At 38.6% G+C, this 19,219-nt stretch overlaps 1 protein-coding gene across 2 annotated transcripts; it reads left to right on the forward strand.

Moving 5' to 3' along the window:
* The first annotated feature begins 14,618 nt into the window (after positions 1–14,618).
* LOC110915569 (BES1/BZR1 homolog protein 3) lies at positions 14,619–17,436 on the forward strand. Of its 2 annotated transcripts, XM_022160294.2 has the most exons (3): positions 14,620–15,069; positions 16,432–17,153; positions 17,272–17,436. In XM_022160294.2, exons 1-3 carry the CDS (start codon positions 14,854–14,856, stop codon positions 17,273–17,275), a joined length of 942 nt encoding a protein of 313 aa, XP_022015986.1. In that variant the 5' UTR covers positions 14,620–14,853; the 3' UTR covers positions 17,276–17,436. The 2 variants fall into 2 exon arrangements, with proteins under 2 accessions (XP_022015987.1, XP_022015986.1); XM_022160295.2 differs by lacking the exon at positions 17,272–17,436 and having other exon boundaries at positions 14,619–15,069; positions 16,432–17,157.
* The last annotated feature ends 1,783 nt before the right edge of the window (positions 17,437–19,219 follow it).

The following is a 19,219-nucleotide window of genomic DNA, read 5'->3' on the forward strand; positions in this document are numbered from 1 at the left end:
TATGAGCCCTAATTTAAATGTGTTTTCGGATGAACTATAAATATTAGACTTGTTTGTTTGTGTTCACTAATGTTAAATTGTGTTTGTTTATATATGTACAATTACGTTCATTTGTGTTCGTTTATGTTTGTTTAACAAATGTTAATTTATGTTTGTTTATGTTTATTCAAATATGTTTAGTTAATTTTTTTTTTGTTTATGTTCATTTGTGTTCGTTTATGTTCGTGAACTGTTCATGTAGGCTTTAAACGAACGAACATAAACAAACACGAACATGCCTGATTTCTTAATGAACGAACACGAACAAAAAAAATGTGTTCGATTATATGTACGTATTCATGTTCGTGTTCGGTTAAAGTCAAATAAACGAACACGAACATGCATGTGTTCGTGTTCGTTCGGTTCGTTTACAGGCCTAAGTAGAAGTGTAAAATTTCCTATAATATGCGACTTTCATTTTTTGAGTAAATTACAAGTTTTGTCCTTTATGTTTACACCAAATTGCAGGCGGTGTCCTTTGCCTTTAAAATTGACTGGTTTTGTACTTAATGTTTTAAAATCTTGCATGGTATGTCCTTTGAGCCTAACCCAGTTTGTTTTTTTTTTGTTAAATCTGGTCATGTGCCTTGTACATGAGGGCACTCTTGTTATTTTATCTTTCCAGGGACTTGTGTGGCAAGGACTATTTTATAAAAAAACATATAAATAAAAAATATAAAAAAGCTAAAACTTACTCTCTCTCTCTCTCTCTCTTTCTCTCTATCTCTCTCTCTCTCTCTAAACTCATCTGTCGATCCAGATCCACTGCCTTCTTTTCTACAGAAATAGAAATGTGGAAAGAATCATAGTCCATTATCTGCCATTTCAAGTAACACTTTAACAATTCATCTTTTTCACAACCTGAAAGCACCTGAACTTTCTTCCTTGTTCTTTCTTGCAGAAGAGGCCTCACCACCTACATTCAGGCGGATAATGGATGGTGGTCAGGGTCAAAATGGATTTGGATAGAGATGGGTATGGATCATGCAGTGACAGGTCACTTCTTCCCAATTTCAGGTGGGTGGGGCGGGGACGAACGAGATCACCAGTGGCGATATGAGGGTGGTGGTGCTTTGATTGGGATGAAAATTGGGAGAATTGGTTGAATAATAGGGATGAAAATTGGTTTGGGAAACGGAGAATTGGTTTGGGTAACGTTCTTTGATTGGTTTTGGGGGGTTTTTAGGCAGGGGAAATGATTTGGAGACGGTGGTGGTGGTGGAGGGTGGTGGTGATGGTGGTTGTAGATGATGAAAGGTGATGGCGGTGGTGATGACGACAATTGTTGATTTGGAGACGCTGGTGGTGGTGGTGGTGGAGGAGGGTGGTTGAATGGTGGTTATTGATTTATTTATAAATATATATAGTTATAAAAAAATAATAATATTTTTTAAAATTATTTTGTTTTTTTAATAATACTAAATAAACAGGGTAAAAAGACTAAAATACCACTGGGTGACCAGATTTAACAAAATAAATAAATAAATAAACTGGGTTAGGCTCATAGGACATAACATGCAAGATTTTGAAACATTAAGTGCAAAACCTGTTAATTTTAAAGACAAATGACACTCTCTGCGATTTGGTGTAAACATAAAGGACAAAACTTGTAATTTACTCTTCAATTTTTTTACATGCGATTTCACATTTTTTATGTACATGCGATTTTGAGTTTTTTTTGGAACATGCAATTTCCCTGTTTTTATGTAGATACGATTTCCAGCTTTTTTGAAACATGCAATTTTCGTTTTTTGTAACATAACGTGCGATTTTGCAATCGCGTACGCTTCGTATGTTAAGGCATATTGTACAATACACTTTTTCTATATGTGTATATAAATGCTTATATATGCATGTGTATATGTATTTGTATATATATATATACTAATTAAAAAATAATAATTCGAGCCGAACCGAGTCGAGCGGATCTTTGCTCATGCTTGACTCGTTTACAAACCGAACCGAGCAGAGCGGCTTGTTTACAACAGAGCGTCAAATCGAACGATCATTTTCCAAACAATTTCTGAACAAGCGTCGAACAAGCGACGAGCAGCGAGCGATTTGAACGGTCCTAGCATTAGCAATAAAAATCGCATCATCCATAAAAAATAAGTTTTAGTAGCTTAAGCTTTTGTTAAAAAGTTAAGAGAAAAATGCAATTTGCGTCCCTATGGTATGTCCCAAACATAAACCTGAGCCCCTAAATTCATTTTTTGGTTTTTTGAGCCCCTGACCTTATGAATTCATAACAGTTTGAGTCCCTGCCATCAGGGTTCCGTCAGTTTGACCGTTTGACAATTGTGAAAAGTCCTTTATGCCCTTGACCCTTAACATCTACAATTAATAGAAGATATAAATGATCAGATCAGTTTCATCACACTTCTCAACCCTTAACATCCCAACTCCCAACACCCATTATCATCATCATCATCATCTTTGTGCATCATCTTCATCAGCTTCATCTTCATCATCTTCGTTCATCATCTTCATCAGCTTCATCTTCATCAGCTTCATCTTCATCATCTTCATCTTCATCGATAACAATCCAAGGTAAAACAAAGGTTAGATTCTTCATCATCTTCATCTTCATCAAAACAGGGGTTTGGTTTTGTTTGATTCTTGTGGGTTTTTGTCTAGGGTATCAAAACAGAGGGTTATCTTCATACGGGTTAGATAACTCATATACGGTTTTGAATGTGTTTTGGTTTTGTTTGATTCTTGTGGGTTTCTGTCTCGGGTATCAAAACAGAGGTTTTGAATGTGTTTTGATTTTGATTCTTGTGGGTTTAGGGTATCAAAACTGTGACAACCCTCGTAATTCCATGTATTCCGTACAATTTATTAATGATAATTAATGTGCTTGACGACTGTGTGGAATTACTTAACTGCTTTCTGATATCTGTGTTATACTTACATGTGCATGTTAACATACTAGTAGTATACAAAAAAGTTACTAAAAAGTCCTGTGTGCTTTCCTGAGTATTGAAAAGTAAAAACGTTACAAAAATATATATGTAGGACACGTTACGGATTAATTAAGCACTTTAACGGAACGGTGTTTAACCGGACAACCGGACATTACCCGGGACACTGAAATTTTGCCACACACATTATTTTATTATTTCTGGCTAGTTATGGTCCCCGAACACCCTAACACCCCTTATATTATATAACACACTTTATTACACTAACTACACACTTGGTTCCTAACTAGATTAGTAACCAACCTTTACAACCCAACTAGAAGCACCCCCCCCCCCCAACCGGTTATGAGACATGAGGGGACACCCCATGATTTTATTTAATTAATTATTGGATTTTGCTTGGTACTTGGGAGGCACATGGACTAGAGGATTTAACAATGTTGAAAAAAATCTTCTATTTAACCACAAGGCCACCATTATCTTCAACACACTTCAAACAACAATTCACTCCTCCTCTCTTTCTTTGAAATCGGCAGTCACAACCATCCACCATACACTCACCATCAAGTCACTTTCTAGCCATTTTCCATCCATACAAAGGTGCAAGAAGGTGAACAACGAAGCTTGGTGCGTTCGGAAGTTGAAGGACCGCTCTCGTTTTCTTTTATCCACCACTTTTCTACACTCGAACTCCCCTAGCCTTGTGCTAGTGGTAAGCACTTAGATCCTTGCATTTTACATGATTGTTGTGTGGTTAATGATGTTTAAAGATCAAAAAGGTAGAACTCTAATGAACATAAACAAATCTTGAACATCATCTAGCATATGGTAAAGTAGTGTTAAAAAGGGTGATGAAATATGTTAATGCATGATAAATCTGAAGTATATAAGTGATAATCTGCTGTAAGTATTATTGTGACCGCTAAACATGTTAATGGGATCAATCGAACACATTTTATAATGTTAAAAGTCTGAAAACAGCTTGCTGATCTGCATTTCCAGCCGCCTTTAACTGGCTGTAACAGGACCATAACTCAACGAAAAATGTATTTTCTGAAGCCTGGATTTATGTATTATGAAATACGGTTCTAATGGCACTGGAATCATAATTTTTGGACTTCGTTTACTATTTTTAAAGTGTCATTCTGTAACAGCAGCTAGAGCTGCATTTTTCTGCTGAAAATGTATGACTTGTATTCTGTCATAACTTGAGTTCTGTGTAGAGTTAGATCACGGAACTGGTACTGTAGATGGATACTGATGTCGTAGTAATTGTCCCACTGGAATTTCGTCAATCCGATCTACAATGAATTTTTAGTGAATTATTCCGTGGGCTGCAGTCAGAAAATAATGAATCTGATTGCAGTCCGGAAAATGATTTTTTATAAAATATTGGTAATGAATCAGATCCCGAGATTTTTACACAATAATATTGTGGTCGTTTAGCATCTTCTGTAAAAAGTTGGGTATTTTTGAAATAAGATAACTATTTTATTAAAAAGCTCGAAACAGCCCAGTTTCTGATATTTAAGTTGAAATGACATAAGTAGTAATTTGCATGCCTAAATGTCGAGTATGCTATCTGTGAATGATCTAACATGTTATGTGTCAATAAAAGTGTTATGTGCAGTATCGTATGTTTATTTGTGAGCGGGAATGGATGGAGAGTTTATATGGGCATAAACCGTTAAAGTAATGCATGTTGTGTGATAGATACGTGTAGGAACTTTGTGCTCTATTTGAAAACCACTAAATGATTAACTGGTAATTATATTAGGACGTGATTGACCGACCTCGACTGTTAGCTATATTTGAGAATCTAACCGAGCAAACCAAGGTGAGTTCACACACTTTCTAAGGCATGGGATTCCCGGTGGTTTGGGAATGGGTTAAAGAATTAAAACGGAATCTACATATCTTACTTAGGTAGGATATGTACGGCCATCCTCCTCGGGTAGGATGCCAGTATTAATCCTGCGTATTCTCTTTGGGAGAACTACGTACGTTCGTCCTCCTTGGGTAGGACAACAACCTTAAAACTCACTAGACAAAACTCTATCACAAGTCCCTCATTTTATATCGACTTAATCGCCGAGGCCAATGGCGAGCGGGTCATTAGTTAATAGCGCTATTAGGTTTAACAAACCTCACACCGTGCCAGTCGGACGGGCGTGTACTAATGGACTATGGCAAACCATCAGTGATGATAGGCACTGATGTAGGGCACAACTTACTTGCGTAGTAGTCGATATCATACGGTCTAGTAGTTCACATGGGGAAGCCCCCACTAATCATGGACAGGGTATGGGTAATTGATGTGTATAAAATGCAACATATAAATGACATCAATTAAGGCATAAAACTAACCCTTTTAAGTACTAATGTTGGAAAAAGAGTGTTTTTGTCTTCCTTTTGTATTTTCAGGATGAAATGAGCTCAAATTCACAAAAGAAGCAAAAAGACAGCTAATTCTAACACGCCCCGTGCTCAGCCAGCACGGGGCCGTGCCCAAGAAGCAGCAGAAAAGACAAACCAGTAGAAGCTTCTATTGCCCACCACGGGGCCGTGTCCAGTGAGCACGGGGGCGTGGCGAAAGTACAGCAGCCGCATTAATTGTAATTGCGAATTACAATTAATGAAGAGAGAGAGTGTCAGACGGGCACGGGGGCGTGTCCAGTGGACACGGGGCCGTGCCCAGCCTTCTGTTCAGCCTATAAGTAGGAGTGCTTGGTTTCATTCCAATCCATCCCTTGGCACACCACCTCTCTCACACTTCATCCACCACCCACCACCACCATAACACCATCATCCACCACCATCATCCATTGTCCATCGTAGAGTGTGTGAGTCGTCTCGGGATCCAAGATTGATAGTAAGAGTTCTTGACAATCAAGGCCATGTTTGCCTAAGTCTCTTACATCACTTGGTGAAGACAAGTGTTTAGTATAATACTTTTTATTTTTAATATTTTGCACTTTTTATTTTGTTTTGTATTAATGACTTTAATAACTAGTTGCTTATGTTGAAGGTGATCTTTCCTTATCGTTTGTCCGTGGTGTCTTGGCATTATTTTACTGTCTATATAAAATAAAAGATTTTCACCATTCATATCTCCACGGTCTATATGGAGGTATGTTGGCTACCTGGTCGGGGGTTAAGGGAACGGTTTGGTAAGGGTCTTGCCCTTGTTCAGCGTTTAGAGGTCCTGCAAGGGACCTGGGTCAAATTTAGTAGGATCTCCTTCAATGCCCATAGGTATTGGATGGCGGGGATCCAAACTCTTTGACCCCCTCATAAGTTAACTACTATTAATACTATAACCCGGCTATTTAGGACTGTATCCCTGCTGACTCAGACTACTTAGCCGAGGGTAACGTCACCGCCAAAAGCGGGGCCTACCATAATTTGCATTAATAACTTAATTCATTATCTTCCAATAATCCAACCCTTTAGGATTGTATCCTTGCTGACTCAAACTACTGGGTTGAGGGTAACGTCGCCTTCAAAAGAGGGGCCTACTACAATAACTAAGATAATCTCTTAAACAAGTGCAAAAGTGCGAAAATAATCAAAGGTTATACTAATACACGAGTCGGATCCAAGTGATTCATCTTGTCTATCTGTTTTTACTTTTATTTTATTTTTCGGAATTTAGTTAGTTTTTATTTTCTTAGTTAAAAACATTTTTTCTAACTTTTGATTTGATTAGACGTTGAGGATAAACCGGTATTAAAAGCTCTTGTGTCCTTGGACGACCTCGGTATCTTACCGACACTATACTACGTCCACGATGGGTGCACTTGCCCATATGTGTGTTTAGTGTTAGTGAATATCGTGTTTTATAAATTTAAAACTTGGCTAAAGGTGTAAAAAGGGCTTAATAATATATCTAAATTATATACACACTACACACGCATCAAGTTTTTGGCGCTGTTACCGGGGACACAAGGATTTTAAGAAAGTTAGGAATCAACGGCCTAATCATACTTTTATTTTTCTTTTTAATTTTTTAGGATTTTCTTAGTTTTTCAGCTTTTGCAGAGCTCAGCACGGGCCGTGCCCGCTGAACACGCCCCCGTGCTCAATCATTGGAACTGGCAATCCTGTTTTAAGTCAGACAGTAAGCTGAACACGGGGCCGTGCTCACTCAACACGCCCCCGTGCCCAAGATTCTCTTACTGAAAACAGAACCGTTAGATCCCGGCGGTTGGTAATTTCTGACACAAACATGAGTGATAGTAATTCTTTTTACTTTTGGCACTCTTATGGTATGTGGTGTCAATTATGTGGAGGCGAACATGAAGAATTAAAATGTTATTTTCTAAATTACAGGCCCCACTATATAGACCCACCAATTCCTTATAACCTTAAGAGGGGCGAAAGTAAAAATAAGCACTATCTCTCCCTCGAATGCGCCCAACCAGATATTCTAGGGGAAATGCTCCTTGACGAGTTATTTCAACTAGAAGAACTAATTCTAAATTGGTCAAAAGAACTTAGGAAGGATTTTATTGATCCACCCCAAGACGATGACCATGAGGAAATATTGGAACCGCATTCCGACAACCTCGTTGCTCCCGAAAATACCTTCATACCTAGAAAAGACTTGGACGATAGTCGTCCCTGTGCCGATTGTGCCGTGAAGGACTCTCCATCGACTTCGTTCGGTGCATACATAGACCTGAGCGATTCGGCATACACCTTCTTTAACGAGAGCCCGGGAAAGGGTTGGACTTGTCCACTTAGAATAAAAATAGGAATTACCCTCACCGACAACCTCTTGCGTTCTCGCCTTAGTATAGGACAATTAAGTTATCTTAGGCACTTTGGGGTTGTCCCGTCCAGTAAGGAACCACCCGATATGAATAAGATCCTTAGGAACAACAAAAACCCATAAGGCAGTCTCCAGACACGGGGTCGTGTCCGGCCAACACGCCCCCGTGCTCACCCAAAAGATTTTCTGCTGATTTTGTCAGAAAACGGACAAAATGTGTCAGGATTTTCTCTGCACACGGGGCCGTGTCCAGCAGACACGGGGCCGTGTCCAGCGTGCTGTCGTTTTCTTTAAATGCAGCCTGATTCCTGCTCATTTTTTACCACTTCACTAGACAGAGATTCCTGGGATCTTCACATATACCATCCTAGGTAAGTGCTAAAAGAAGGTTCCCAAGGACCATCTTGTCCCTTCCACTTTTGATTCATTTCCCCTTCTTTCAAAAATTTGTCAACATCTCCTCCATGGAAGCTTGGAGACTCCATGATTCCAACCTCCTATGTGGATGTTTGTAAGATTATTTGCTACGGATTCTTGTTTGAATTTAGTTGTATAACTTTGTTTTAAATTATCTAAGCTTAAACCACAGTTAAAAACTATGAAAATAATTTAAAACCCTAAGAATCCTTAGCCAAAAATCCTGCAGACAACTGAACACGGGGCCGTGCTCAGCGAGCACGGGGCCGTGTTCGAGGTACTGTTTCGCAAAAATTTAGCTATCTTCGGTTTCTTTCACAGAAAATGGCCAGCAGAACAAGTGGATCATCTTCAAGGGGTAACCGAAATGGGAGAAGGTCGTCGACAGCAGAAGACTCCCTAGTAAACTACGTTTACGCCTTAAGGGAGGAATAGACGAAATGACGGGAGTAGAAGAAGCGTTAGTGGACCGTATTAACCATCTGACGGTGGGGTTGGAGGGCTGTCTTCGAGAAGTGAACCTCCTGCACTAGAGGTTAAACCTTCTCGCTTCCCCGCCTTTGGTTCCCATAATAACCCAAAGAGCGTGGAATGTAGTACCCGAGGTCGTCATTCCGGCCGAATGGTATGCCATGCACCGAGAACCTCCGCGGAGGGTGGTGCAAGGAGTCCTGGTGAATATTCCTCCTCCAGCCACTGAGGAAAATGAAGCCGCTTTCTTCCTTCCAAGGGAGATAGAGGAGTGTCTTTGAACAATATCCGAGGAACAATCGGCTAAAGGTCTTACTACATCGGGAAACTATTTCCGAAATTTTCTTAAATAAGTAGAACCCTTTATGATAGCCTCGTGTAACCCCCTAGTTATTTAGTTAAGTTTTTAGTTTATTTTGAAACTATATGTATCTCTCTATGTTTGCAATGAAATGATGGTTTCTAAAGGTTTGATGGTTTATAACAAATAAAACACACTCGTGATGGTAATGGATGAAAAATGGAACGAGAAAATGGCCCCATGCACAAAGAACGAAGCAACCCGACACAAATCTCCATTACAGAAGGCTCAACACGGGCCGTGCTCAACCAACACGGCCCCGTGCTGAGCCACCTGCAGAAAAACGCCCAGTTCAGGTAACTGGACACGGGCCGTGTTCACCAGACACGCCCCCGTGTCCAGGCTTCTGTCTCTTTTCTTTAATTTCTGTTACTGGCACCTGAACACGGGGCCGTGTCCGGTCCCCACGGGGCCGTGTCCAGACTGCCAGTAACATAAATCTTTGCTTTTTAACACCACATTACACCTCCAATCAACCTAAAAATTTATTTTTGGGACACATTTAGGACAATGTGTAATTTAAGTGTGGGGGGGGGGGGGGGAGCTAACACTTTGAAATTTTGCAAGTCCTAACAACAAGCCTTACACAAAACTCTATTGGAACCTCTAAACACCCCAAATTTTTTCAAAAAAAATATTTTTCATTTTTTTTTTCTTTTTACTTGTCTAAAGTTTAAGTTAGGAATCCCAAGATTAATAAGGTTATATTTTTATAAAATTTACAACCGAGAGCGTCGTGATAACAAAAACCAACATAAGAAAATTATGAAACGGCATAACAAGTCTAGTTAAAATTTGATTATATATGCTTGATCACATTAAAACCCATTCCCACAAAAGTGAGTTTTGAGCCTTTATTGAGCATACAAATTTACATCTTTAGACTAAATGCTCATTTTTCGTTTCTTGTGTGAATATCCGCTTGGTTCTTACAACTCTAGAACTTGCCACGACGATTCATTCCCGGTCCTTACCAACTTAAACCCAAGTAAGTAAATGATGGAGGCATTAGGACTAACCATTTTTTCTTTCTACACCATTATTTTTCAATTTTTTTACCACCTACCCAAAATCCCCCTAGTTAACCCCTTTGAGCCTAAACCTTTCGTTTCTTTACCCTAAACCCTTTTTACCCACCAAAAAAAAAAAACCCTTTTTATTTTTCACCCTTTATTTTAGTAACAAGCTCGGTTTTTCGCAAAGCTCGTTCTTTTATGTGACTAAAAAAAAAAAGTGATGATGAAGTTAAAAACAAACAAGGTATGCAAACAAAAGCTTGTTTGAAGAAATACTTCAAAATAAAAAGTCACTAAAAACAAAATGTTTTACGAAAACCGACGCTTTTTACGCTTTTCGCCCTTTTACTAACCACTAACCCAACCACCCACCTTTAGCCCAAGCCTAACCCTTCACCCAAAAAGTCCTATTGATATTTACAAAGGTATAAAGTTAAAAAGGAGGAGGATTGATTGCTTGGCAAGCCTATGGAAGGCGTAAGTTCCATGCCGCTCTCGAGTGATTCACTAAAAATACACCTTCGGCCGAGTGTTGAGTGATCCCCCGTGAGGTATGCGAACTTGTATATAAATGAAATTTTAAAAAGGCATACTATGCCCAAATAAGTAATTTATCCTATGAAACGTTCTAAATAAATCATAATGAATAGGATTGTAAATAAATAAAAATAAAACCCAAAAAGATCTTGGATTCCCGACACTCTATGACAAGCCAAAAACCTTCTCTTCTACCCATTCCATTTGGGAGTGTAAGCCACATTTAAAGAGTTTTGCATGAGGACAAGCAAAAGTTCAAGTGTGGGGGTATTTGATGTGTGTAAAATGCAACATATAAATGACATCAATTAAGGCATAAAACTAACCCTTTTTAAGTACTAATGTTGGAAAAAGAGTGTTTTTGTCTTCCTTTTGTATTTTCAGGATGAAATGAGCTCAAATTCACAAAAGAAGCAAAAAGACAACTAATTCTAACATAAATACAAGAAAAGGAATAAAAGTAGACTGCCCGAACCCTCAACGGCATCTTCCCAAGCAAAGAAGAGAAAACAGAAGCCTGAACACGCCCCGTGCTCAGCCAGCACGGGGCCGTGCCCAAGAAGCAGCAGAAAAGACAAACCTGTAGAAGCTTCTATTGCCCACCACGGGGCCGTGTTCAGTGAGCACGGGGGCGTGGCGAAAGTACAGCAGGCACATTAATTGTAATTGCGAATTACAATTAATGAAGAGAGAGAGTGTCAGACGGGCACGGGGGCGTGTCCAGTGGACACGGGGCCGTGCCCAGCCTTCTGTTCAGCCTATAAATAGGAGTGCTTGGTTTCATTCCAATCCATCCCTTGGCACACAACCTCTCTCACACTTCATCCACCACCCACCACCACCATAACACCATCATCCACCACCATCATCCATTGTCCATCGTAGAGTGTGTGAGTCGTCTCGGGATCCAAGATTGATAGTAAGAGTTCTTGACAATCAAGGCCATGTTTGCCTAAGTCTCTTACATCACTTGGTGAAGACAAGTGTTTAGTATAATACTTTTTATTTTTAATCTTTTGCACTTTTTATTTGGTTTTGTATTAATGACTTTAATAACTAGTTGCTTATGTTGAAGGTGATCTTTCCTTATCGTTTGTCCGTGGTGTCTTGCCATTATTTTACTGTCTATATAAAATAAAAGATTTTCACCATTCATATATCCACGGTCTATATGGAGGTATGTTGGCTACCTGGTCGGGGGTTAAGGGAACGGTTTGGTAAGGGTCTTGCCCTTGTTCAGCGTTTAGAGGTCCTGCAAGGGACTTGGGTCAAATTTAGTAGGATCTCCTTCAATGCCCATAGGTATTGGATGGCGGGGATCCAAACTCTTTGACCCCCTCATAAGTTAACTACTATTAATACTATAACCCGGCTATTTAGGACTGTTCCCTGCTGACTCAGACTACTTAGCCGAGGGTAACGTCACCGCCAAAAGCGGGGCCTACCATAATTTGCATTAATAACTTAATTCATTATCTTCCAATAATCCAACCCTTTAGGATTGTATCCTTGCTGACTCAAACTACTGGGTTGAGGGTAACGTCGCCTTCAAAAGAGGGGCCTACTACAATAACTAAGATAATCTCTTAAACAAGTGCAAAAGTGCGAAAATAATCAAAGGTTATACTAATACACGAGTCAGATCCAAGTGATTCATCTTGTCTATCTGTTTTTACTTTTATTTTATTTTTCAGCATTTAGTTAGTTTTTATTTTCTTAGTTAAAAACATTTTTTCTAACTTTTGATTTGATTAGACGTTGAGGATAAACCGGTATTAAAATCTCTTGTGTCCTTGGATGACCTCGGTATCTTACCAACACTATACTACGTCCACGATGGGTGCACTTGCCCATATGTGTGTTTAGTGTTAGTGAATATCGTGTTTTATAAATTTAAAACTTGGCTAAAGGTGTAAAAAGGGCTTAATAATATATCTAAATTATATACACACTACACACGCATCAGTAATAAAGAATGAACTAGTTAAACTTTCTTTCAACTACGGGGTAACCCCCACGACAATTACGCCAACGAAAGACAAACCACGTTTTCACAAACAACTTAAAACTAAACAACCAAACGTGAACTCACTCAACTTTGTTGTTGACTCGTTGTTACATGCCTTACAGGTCGCTAAATGCTTGGAGCTTGCACGAGGAAGGAGTCATTGTGGTGTACGGACTGTTATGTTCCGTAATCAATATTTAAATCCTTATGAACTTATTGAACTTGCGTTTTGAACTTTAACTTATAAACTATGGACTTATGTTTTGGACTTTACGTTTATGCTTCCGCTGTTTAATTTAAAACTTGGTTAACTAGCTTTTGGTCACCAATCGTATTGTGGTTGGCTTTATTTACTTAAATACGTTGTTCAGTATGATTGGTGGCTTGATCCTGGTCATGTCACGCCTCCAAGCGGTGGTGCTCCGCATGGTGGATTTTGGGGGTGTGACAAAAAACAGAGGTTTTGAATGTGTTTTGGTTTTGATTCTTGTGGGTTTAAGGTATCAAAACAGAGGTTTTGAATGTGTTTTGGTTTTGATTCTTGTGGGTTTAAGGTTTAGGGTATCAAAACAGAGGTTTTGAATGTCTTTTGGTTTTGATTCTTGTGGGTTCATCATATTGATTTTTGGTTTGATTCGATGATTTGGGTTCCTCATATTAAGAACTGATCGGATCAGTTTTGGTTTGATTCGATGATTTTGGTTTTGATTCTTGTGGGTTTAGGGTATCAACTGAGTATATTGTTCAAAATGCATCAAAACAGAGGTTTTCAATGTGTGTTAGTTTTGATTCTTGTGGGTTTAGGGTATCAACTGAGTATATTGTTCAAAATGCATCAAAACAGAGGTTTTCAATGTGTTTTGGTTTTGATTCTTGTGGGTTTAGGGTTTAGGGTATCAACTGAGTATATTGTTCAAAATGCATCAAAACAGAGGTTTTCAATGTGTTTTGGTTTTGATTCTTGTGTGTTCATCATATTTATTTTTGGTTTGATTCGATGATTTGGGTTCCTCATATTAAGAACTGATCGGACCAGTTTCGGATTGATGTGTTCCTCATATTGATTTTTGGTTTAATTCGAATGTGTTCCTCATTTGAATGTGTTTTGTTGTACAAAATGGCTGCGGATGTAAAGATACGCAAAACATCAACTACGAAGGCGAGAACACTTGACAACCTCCTAGAAGATGGTGCGGTGCACATAAGGAAGTGATTGATATGAATGAATATAACCCCAGTATAGCTCTTTGATTTTCCTTGAAATTCCAGAGCTCGCTAATTACATATCTACCACTTGGGTTATATTCATGCATATGAATGAATATAACCCCAGTGGCAGATATGTAATTACCTACACTGGGGTTGTATTCATTCATATCTGCTACATTCGGAAGTGCATCCGTCAGTAAAGATCCACAATTGCTTGTGGTGGTATGACGTTTTGTCTCTGTATTGTATGTTACAGTCTTTTGTTATCGAGTCTGTAAGTTCCGTCAAGTCTACGAAGTTGGTATGACGTTTTGTCTCTGTATTGTATGTATTAAAAGTTTACATTTAATATACAATTTAGGCTTTAATAATTTGTTATATATAGTATACATTTAATTATTAGATTGCATTTATTGAAAAAGAGTTCATTATTAGATTGCATTTATTTTATTTAAAAATAAAAGAGTTAATTTGAATTATTAGATTTCTTAAGAAAAAAACAAAAAATGAATTTAGGGGCTCAGGTTGATATTTCACTCATACCATAGGGACGCAAAGTGTTATTAATATATGCCAAAAAAGACGGTCTTACCCCTGCCTCAAACAGTCAAACTGACGGAGAGACTCAAAGTGTTATAAATTCATAAAGTCAGGGACTCAAAAAACAAAAAAATAAATTTACGGGCTCAGATTGATATTTGGGACATATCACATGGACGCAAATTGCATTTTTCTCAAAAGTTAAACTACAAATACACTACCAACCCAATAAACACGAAACCAACAAAACGACATCGTTTCACCCACTATATGTACCCCCACGAAAGACTTGTTTGTTTGAAAAGACTAAACACGTTCCACGTGCACGGACCCAATTCCCAGTATTCCTTTGAACCATTCAATGGCTTTTCCGTAATTCCTCATTCTTTCATGCCCAATTACCAACACTTTTATCATACAAACTATAAAAACCTTCACCTCATTACAACCTTTCAACTTTGACCAAACTTCACCATCTCCGTCAACGGCCGGCATCTGTTTTCCGGCAACCGTCATCATTCATCCGTACATCGCCGTGAGGTGTTTATAACATATAGATGACGTCAGGAACGAGACTGCCGACGTGGAAGGAGAGAGAGAATAATAAACGGAGAGAACGACGTCGTAGAGCAATCGCTGCTAAGATATTCGCCGGACTTAGGGTTTACGGTAACTACAAGCTTCCAAAGCACTGTGATAACAACGAGGTGTTGAAAGCGCTCTGTAATGAAGCTGGATGGATCGTTGAAGAAGACGGAACTACTTATCGTAAGGTAAGCTTGAATTTATTATTGATTTGTTGTTGTTTTTGTTTTGTTTTTGTATTTTAGGTTTTCGGATTGTGGTTTTGGTGGTGCGCACGTTAGCATAACGGTTTTGTGTTTGTTATACAGCTTTTACGGATGATTTTAGATCGTCGATGAGTTATTCTCTGTCATTTTGGTGGTGTGCACGTTAGGATGTTACTTCTATGATTGTTATACAGCTTCTGCAGATGATTCTGTTGAATTTTAATGTGATTTTTGTGGTGCGCACGTTATCAAAGTAGTTCTGTGATTACTGATATGTTTACAGCTTTTATAGATGATAGATTTCATGTGATTGTTGTGGTGGTGCGCACGTTAGTAAAACAGTGTATTGTAGTTTGAGTTTATAATCGAACTATATAGCTTTCGTTTATTATTGATAAATTAGGGATTAAACGATTAGTAAAGTAAAATTTATAACATTATAGGTCAACTTGATGCAATTGAAATGAAATTCGTTCAGTTTTCCATTACCGTCTCTAGGCTTATGTTAGCAAGGATGAAAGAGAAACAATCTGATCAATATGAATGCTATTTTGTGAACGGATCTGGAGAGTTGTCGTTATCACCGACAAGCTAACGTGCTTCCTGAGCACTTGGCGCATGTTAGCACCAACAAGCATCGTCTGAATCTGTTTCCATGTGAATGCGCACGGAACACAACATTTTTAATTTATTATTTTAGTTTAACGAGTCTCCTCTAATTAGACAATAATGCCACATATTTACAGAGATTGAAATACAGTACAGTTCTAGATTTTCTTCTGTGAGTTTTACCATTCATTAAAAATGGAAGAACATTGATTATATATATTTATGTTATATACCTTCTTTTGTACGGTATTTGTGAGAGAGATAGGACAATGCGTTGTCAATGTCAGAGAAGCTTATTGATTGTAGTGATAAATAAGTTTTTGTTCTTCAAATTTTATAGTTTGAAAATTCAGGAATTCTTGATTTAGGGTTATTTTTAGAGTTTTGTTATTGGATTCTCCTGAATTTTCGGTGGAGAATCATGTTTAGATATGGTGATTTGAGCTTTTGTTGGGTTGACTTTTGGAAATAAAGTTGGACCTACATCTTTTCTAAAGAAATGCCATGCAAAAGACACTAGTTTTGATTCTCCACTTTCATGATTATACTTGTTATCTTGTATTCAATAAACCACCATTTAAGTTTTGATTACAGTATAAAGTAGAAAATATGGGTGGGGCCCGCGTGGGACCGACAGTTTTCCTCTCACAAGGGGGTTTAATCAGGAGGGGAGGGGGTGTGTTTAGAATCAGCCTTTGTTAATTAATGATATTTCTGTATTTTTTATTTTTGTAGGGTTGTAAACCGGTTGAACGTATAGAAAATATGGGTGGATCCGCATCACCAAGCCCGTGTTCTTCGTCATACCAACCGAGCCCGAATGCTTCTTCATACAATTTCAGCCCAACTTCATCATCCATTCCGAGCCCAGGCTCAACCGTTTACGCTTCTAATAAAAATCCCGACCCGAATTCTCTTATCCCATGGCTAAAAAACCTCTCGTCGGGTTCATCGTCTTCCAAATTCCCACATCATCTCTATATTGCCAGCGGTTCAGTAAGCGCACCTGTTACCCCTCCCATAAGTTCACCGACGTGTCAGACTCCGAGAATTAACGACATTGATGATCAACCCAGATCTTCTCTATGGCCCGGCCCGAACTATCATATCCCGGGTATCCGAACACCACCTGACTCAGGATGGCTCTCGGGTGTTCAAACCCCGCAAGAAGGGCCATCGTCACCCACATTCAGCCTCGTTGCATCAAACCATCAGTTTGGGTTCAAGGAGGCGTTTGCGGGTCAGATGTGGACCCCGGGTCAAAGTGGGACGTGCTCTCCTGCAGTCAATGGTGGCGTTGACCAAACAGCTGATGTCCCGATGTCGGATGTGATTTCGTCTGAGTTTGCTTTTGGGAGTAACATGAAGGGTCTAGTGAAACCTTGGGAAGGAGAGAGGATCCATGAGGAATGTGTTTCTGATGATCTCGAGCTTACCCTTGGGAATCCCGGTACTAGGTAAACTTACTTATTAACCCGACTTGCTAACGGGTCAATTTTGATACGGGTCGGGCCGGATTGGTTACGATGAATTTGCGGGTGGTGGATATAATATTGGTTGTTTTCCATTTTGCAGATAATAGAGCGGTAAGCATTGATTGATTTGGTTTGTGCTGAAGAATTAGTGAATTCAAAGGTATTGTGGTTGTAAAACAGTTGTAGATTTAGATACAGAATTAGTATGAATTGATTTTCTTTATTATTATGATGATTATTATTACATATTATTTTATTTAATTAATATTCAGAAAGGGAGAAGTATGTATAAGTTATGAAATTATTATATTTTAAATGATTCTAAAGAATAAAGAAAAAAATAAAGGAAAATAATAAACAAAATAATGTGGAAATGGCAAACATAATATTAGGAGCGGTGAGGACAAGTGGGGACATGGATTATGGAGGCATGCTGCATGTGTGGTGAACTTGTGATTGATGGTGTAATCACGTGGGCACGATGGGGCCTGGTTAGGTCTTACTTTTCTTACAAAATAATCCACGTGAACCCCCTTCTTGTTAAAATATTCGTTTTTCTTTTTTTTTTTTTTTTTGACGGCAAGACACGACGTGACAACTATCGTGACACCGAACGTTGTAGTTAAGATCGACTATTCGACCGCTGCCAGCCCCTTGCCTCTCCCAGATGCGCGGAAATCCAACCTCCACCCGCCTCCCATCAAAGACGAACCGACGCCACCGATATTCACCCTTCACCTGGATGCTGCAGAAAATAATGGGGAGAGGGGGAGTTGAACCTGGGTTAAAAGTAATACCAAATCTTTCCTTAACCATTTCACCGCTATCTCATTGACATTCGTCTTTCATTTACTTTTCTATATTCTTACAGGGTTAACGGCAAGCTTTCTTCTGGTAAGTATACCTTATAAAGAGACATTGACGCTTGTGGTCGGTCTTAGGGGGAGGGGGTGGTGACTAGTGATACAATTCTATCACTATCGAGCACCAATCAACTCATGCCATGTCATCACCCAATATTCTATCACTAGTGATAGAAATGTAGTGGGGGTGGTCACTAGTAATACAATTCCATCACTCCCAAATTTTTTTAATTTTTTATTTTAAAATTAGAAAGTGTTTCAGTTCACTTTAAATGAAAGGTCCAATTAAAAATCATTAAGTAACTAGAATTGCGACCCGCCGCAATGCGGCGGGGATTCTTTAGTTATAACTAAGTCGATCTAAGATCCGCACGTTATGTTAAACCTGTGAAACGGGAAAAAATAGACGATGTAAAAACGTTCACCCACACACGCACGTTGCATCGTGTTAACTCGCAAAATTTAGAACGAAACGTAAAAACGTAAAACCAAAGACGCACGTTGCGATGTCTTAAGTCACAAGATTTAGAACGAAGCATAAAGCGAAAAATTTGCGAAAAATGAAAACTATAAAGGACCAAAGTTGAAAGTAAAAAAAGTTGTGAAGATAGATTGCAAAAGATAAAAAGTTTTGGGTTAAAAGTAAAAAAAGCAAATAGTTTTGGGTTAAAAGTAATTTATGAAATACTTTTGGGTGAAAAGTAAAAAAAATCATTTTTTTGGAAAACCCCCAAAGCCAACGTTACGACAACCATATGCATAACCATTTTTTTTTGAAAACCCTCCAAAGCACACCCCGCGTTACGGCGGGGCGTAAAACGGTGTCAAATAGTACTAATGTCACACAACCGTCATCGACCACCAACACTGACTCGATGTAGGGTATGCGTGTTGCGACGAACCTGTCAAACATGGGAAAATAGAGGTAAAAACGTTGAACCACACATGCACGTTGCGTCGTATTAACTCGAAAAATTTAGAACTATACGTAAAACGAAAATTTGCGAAAGTTGAAAAGTATAAGTGGCAAAAGTTGTGAAGTTAAATTGCAAATAATGAAAACTTTTGGGTTAAAGTTAAAAAAAACAAATATGTAGGGTTAAAATTGCAAAAGGTAAAAACCTTTGGGTTAAAACTAAAAAATCTAGTTTTGTTTTTTGAAAAATGACTAAAGCACAATGTACA

This window comes from Helianthus annuus, chromosome 16 (assembly GCF_002127325.2).
Source record: "Helianthus annuus cultivar XRQ/B chromosome 16, HanXRQr2.0-SUNRISE, whole genome shotgun sequence".
Lineage (NCBI taxonomy): Eukaryota > Viridiplantae > Streptophyta > Magnoliopsida > Asterales > Asteraceae > Helianthus > Helianthus annuus.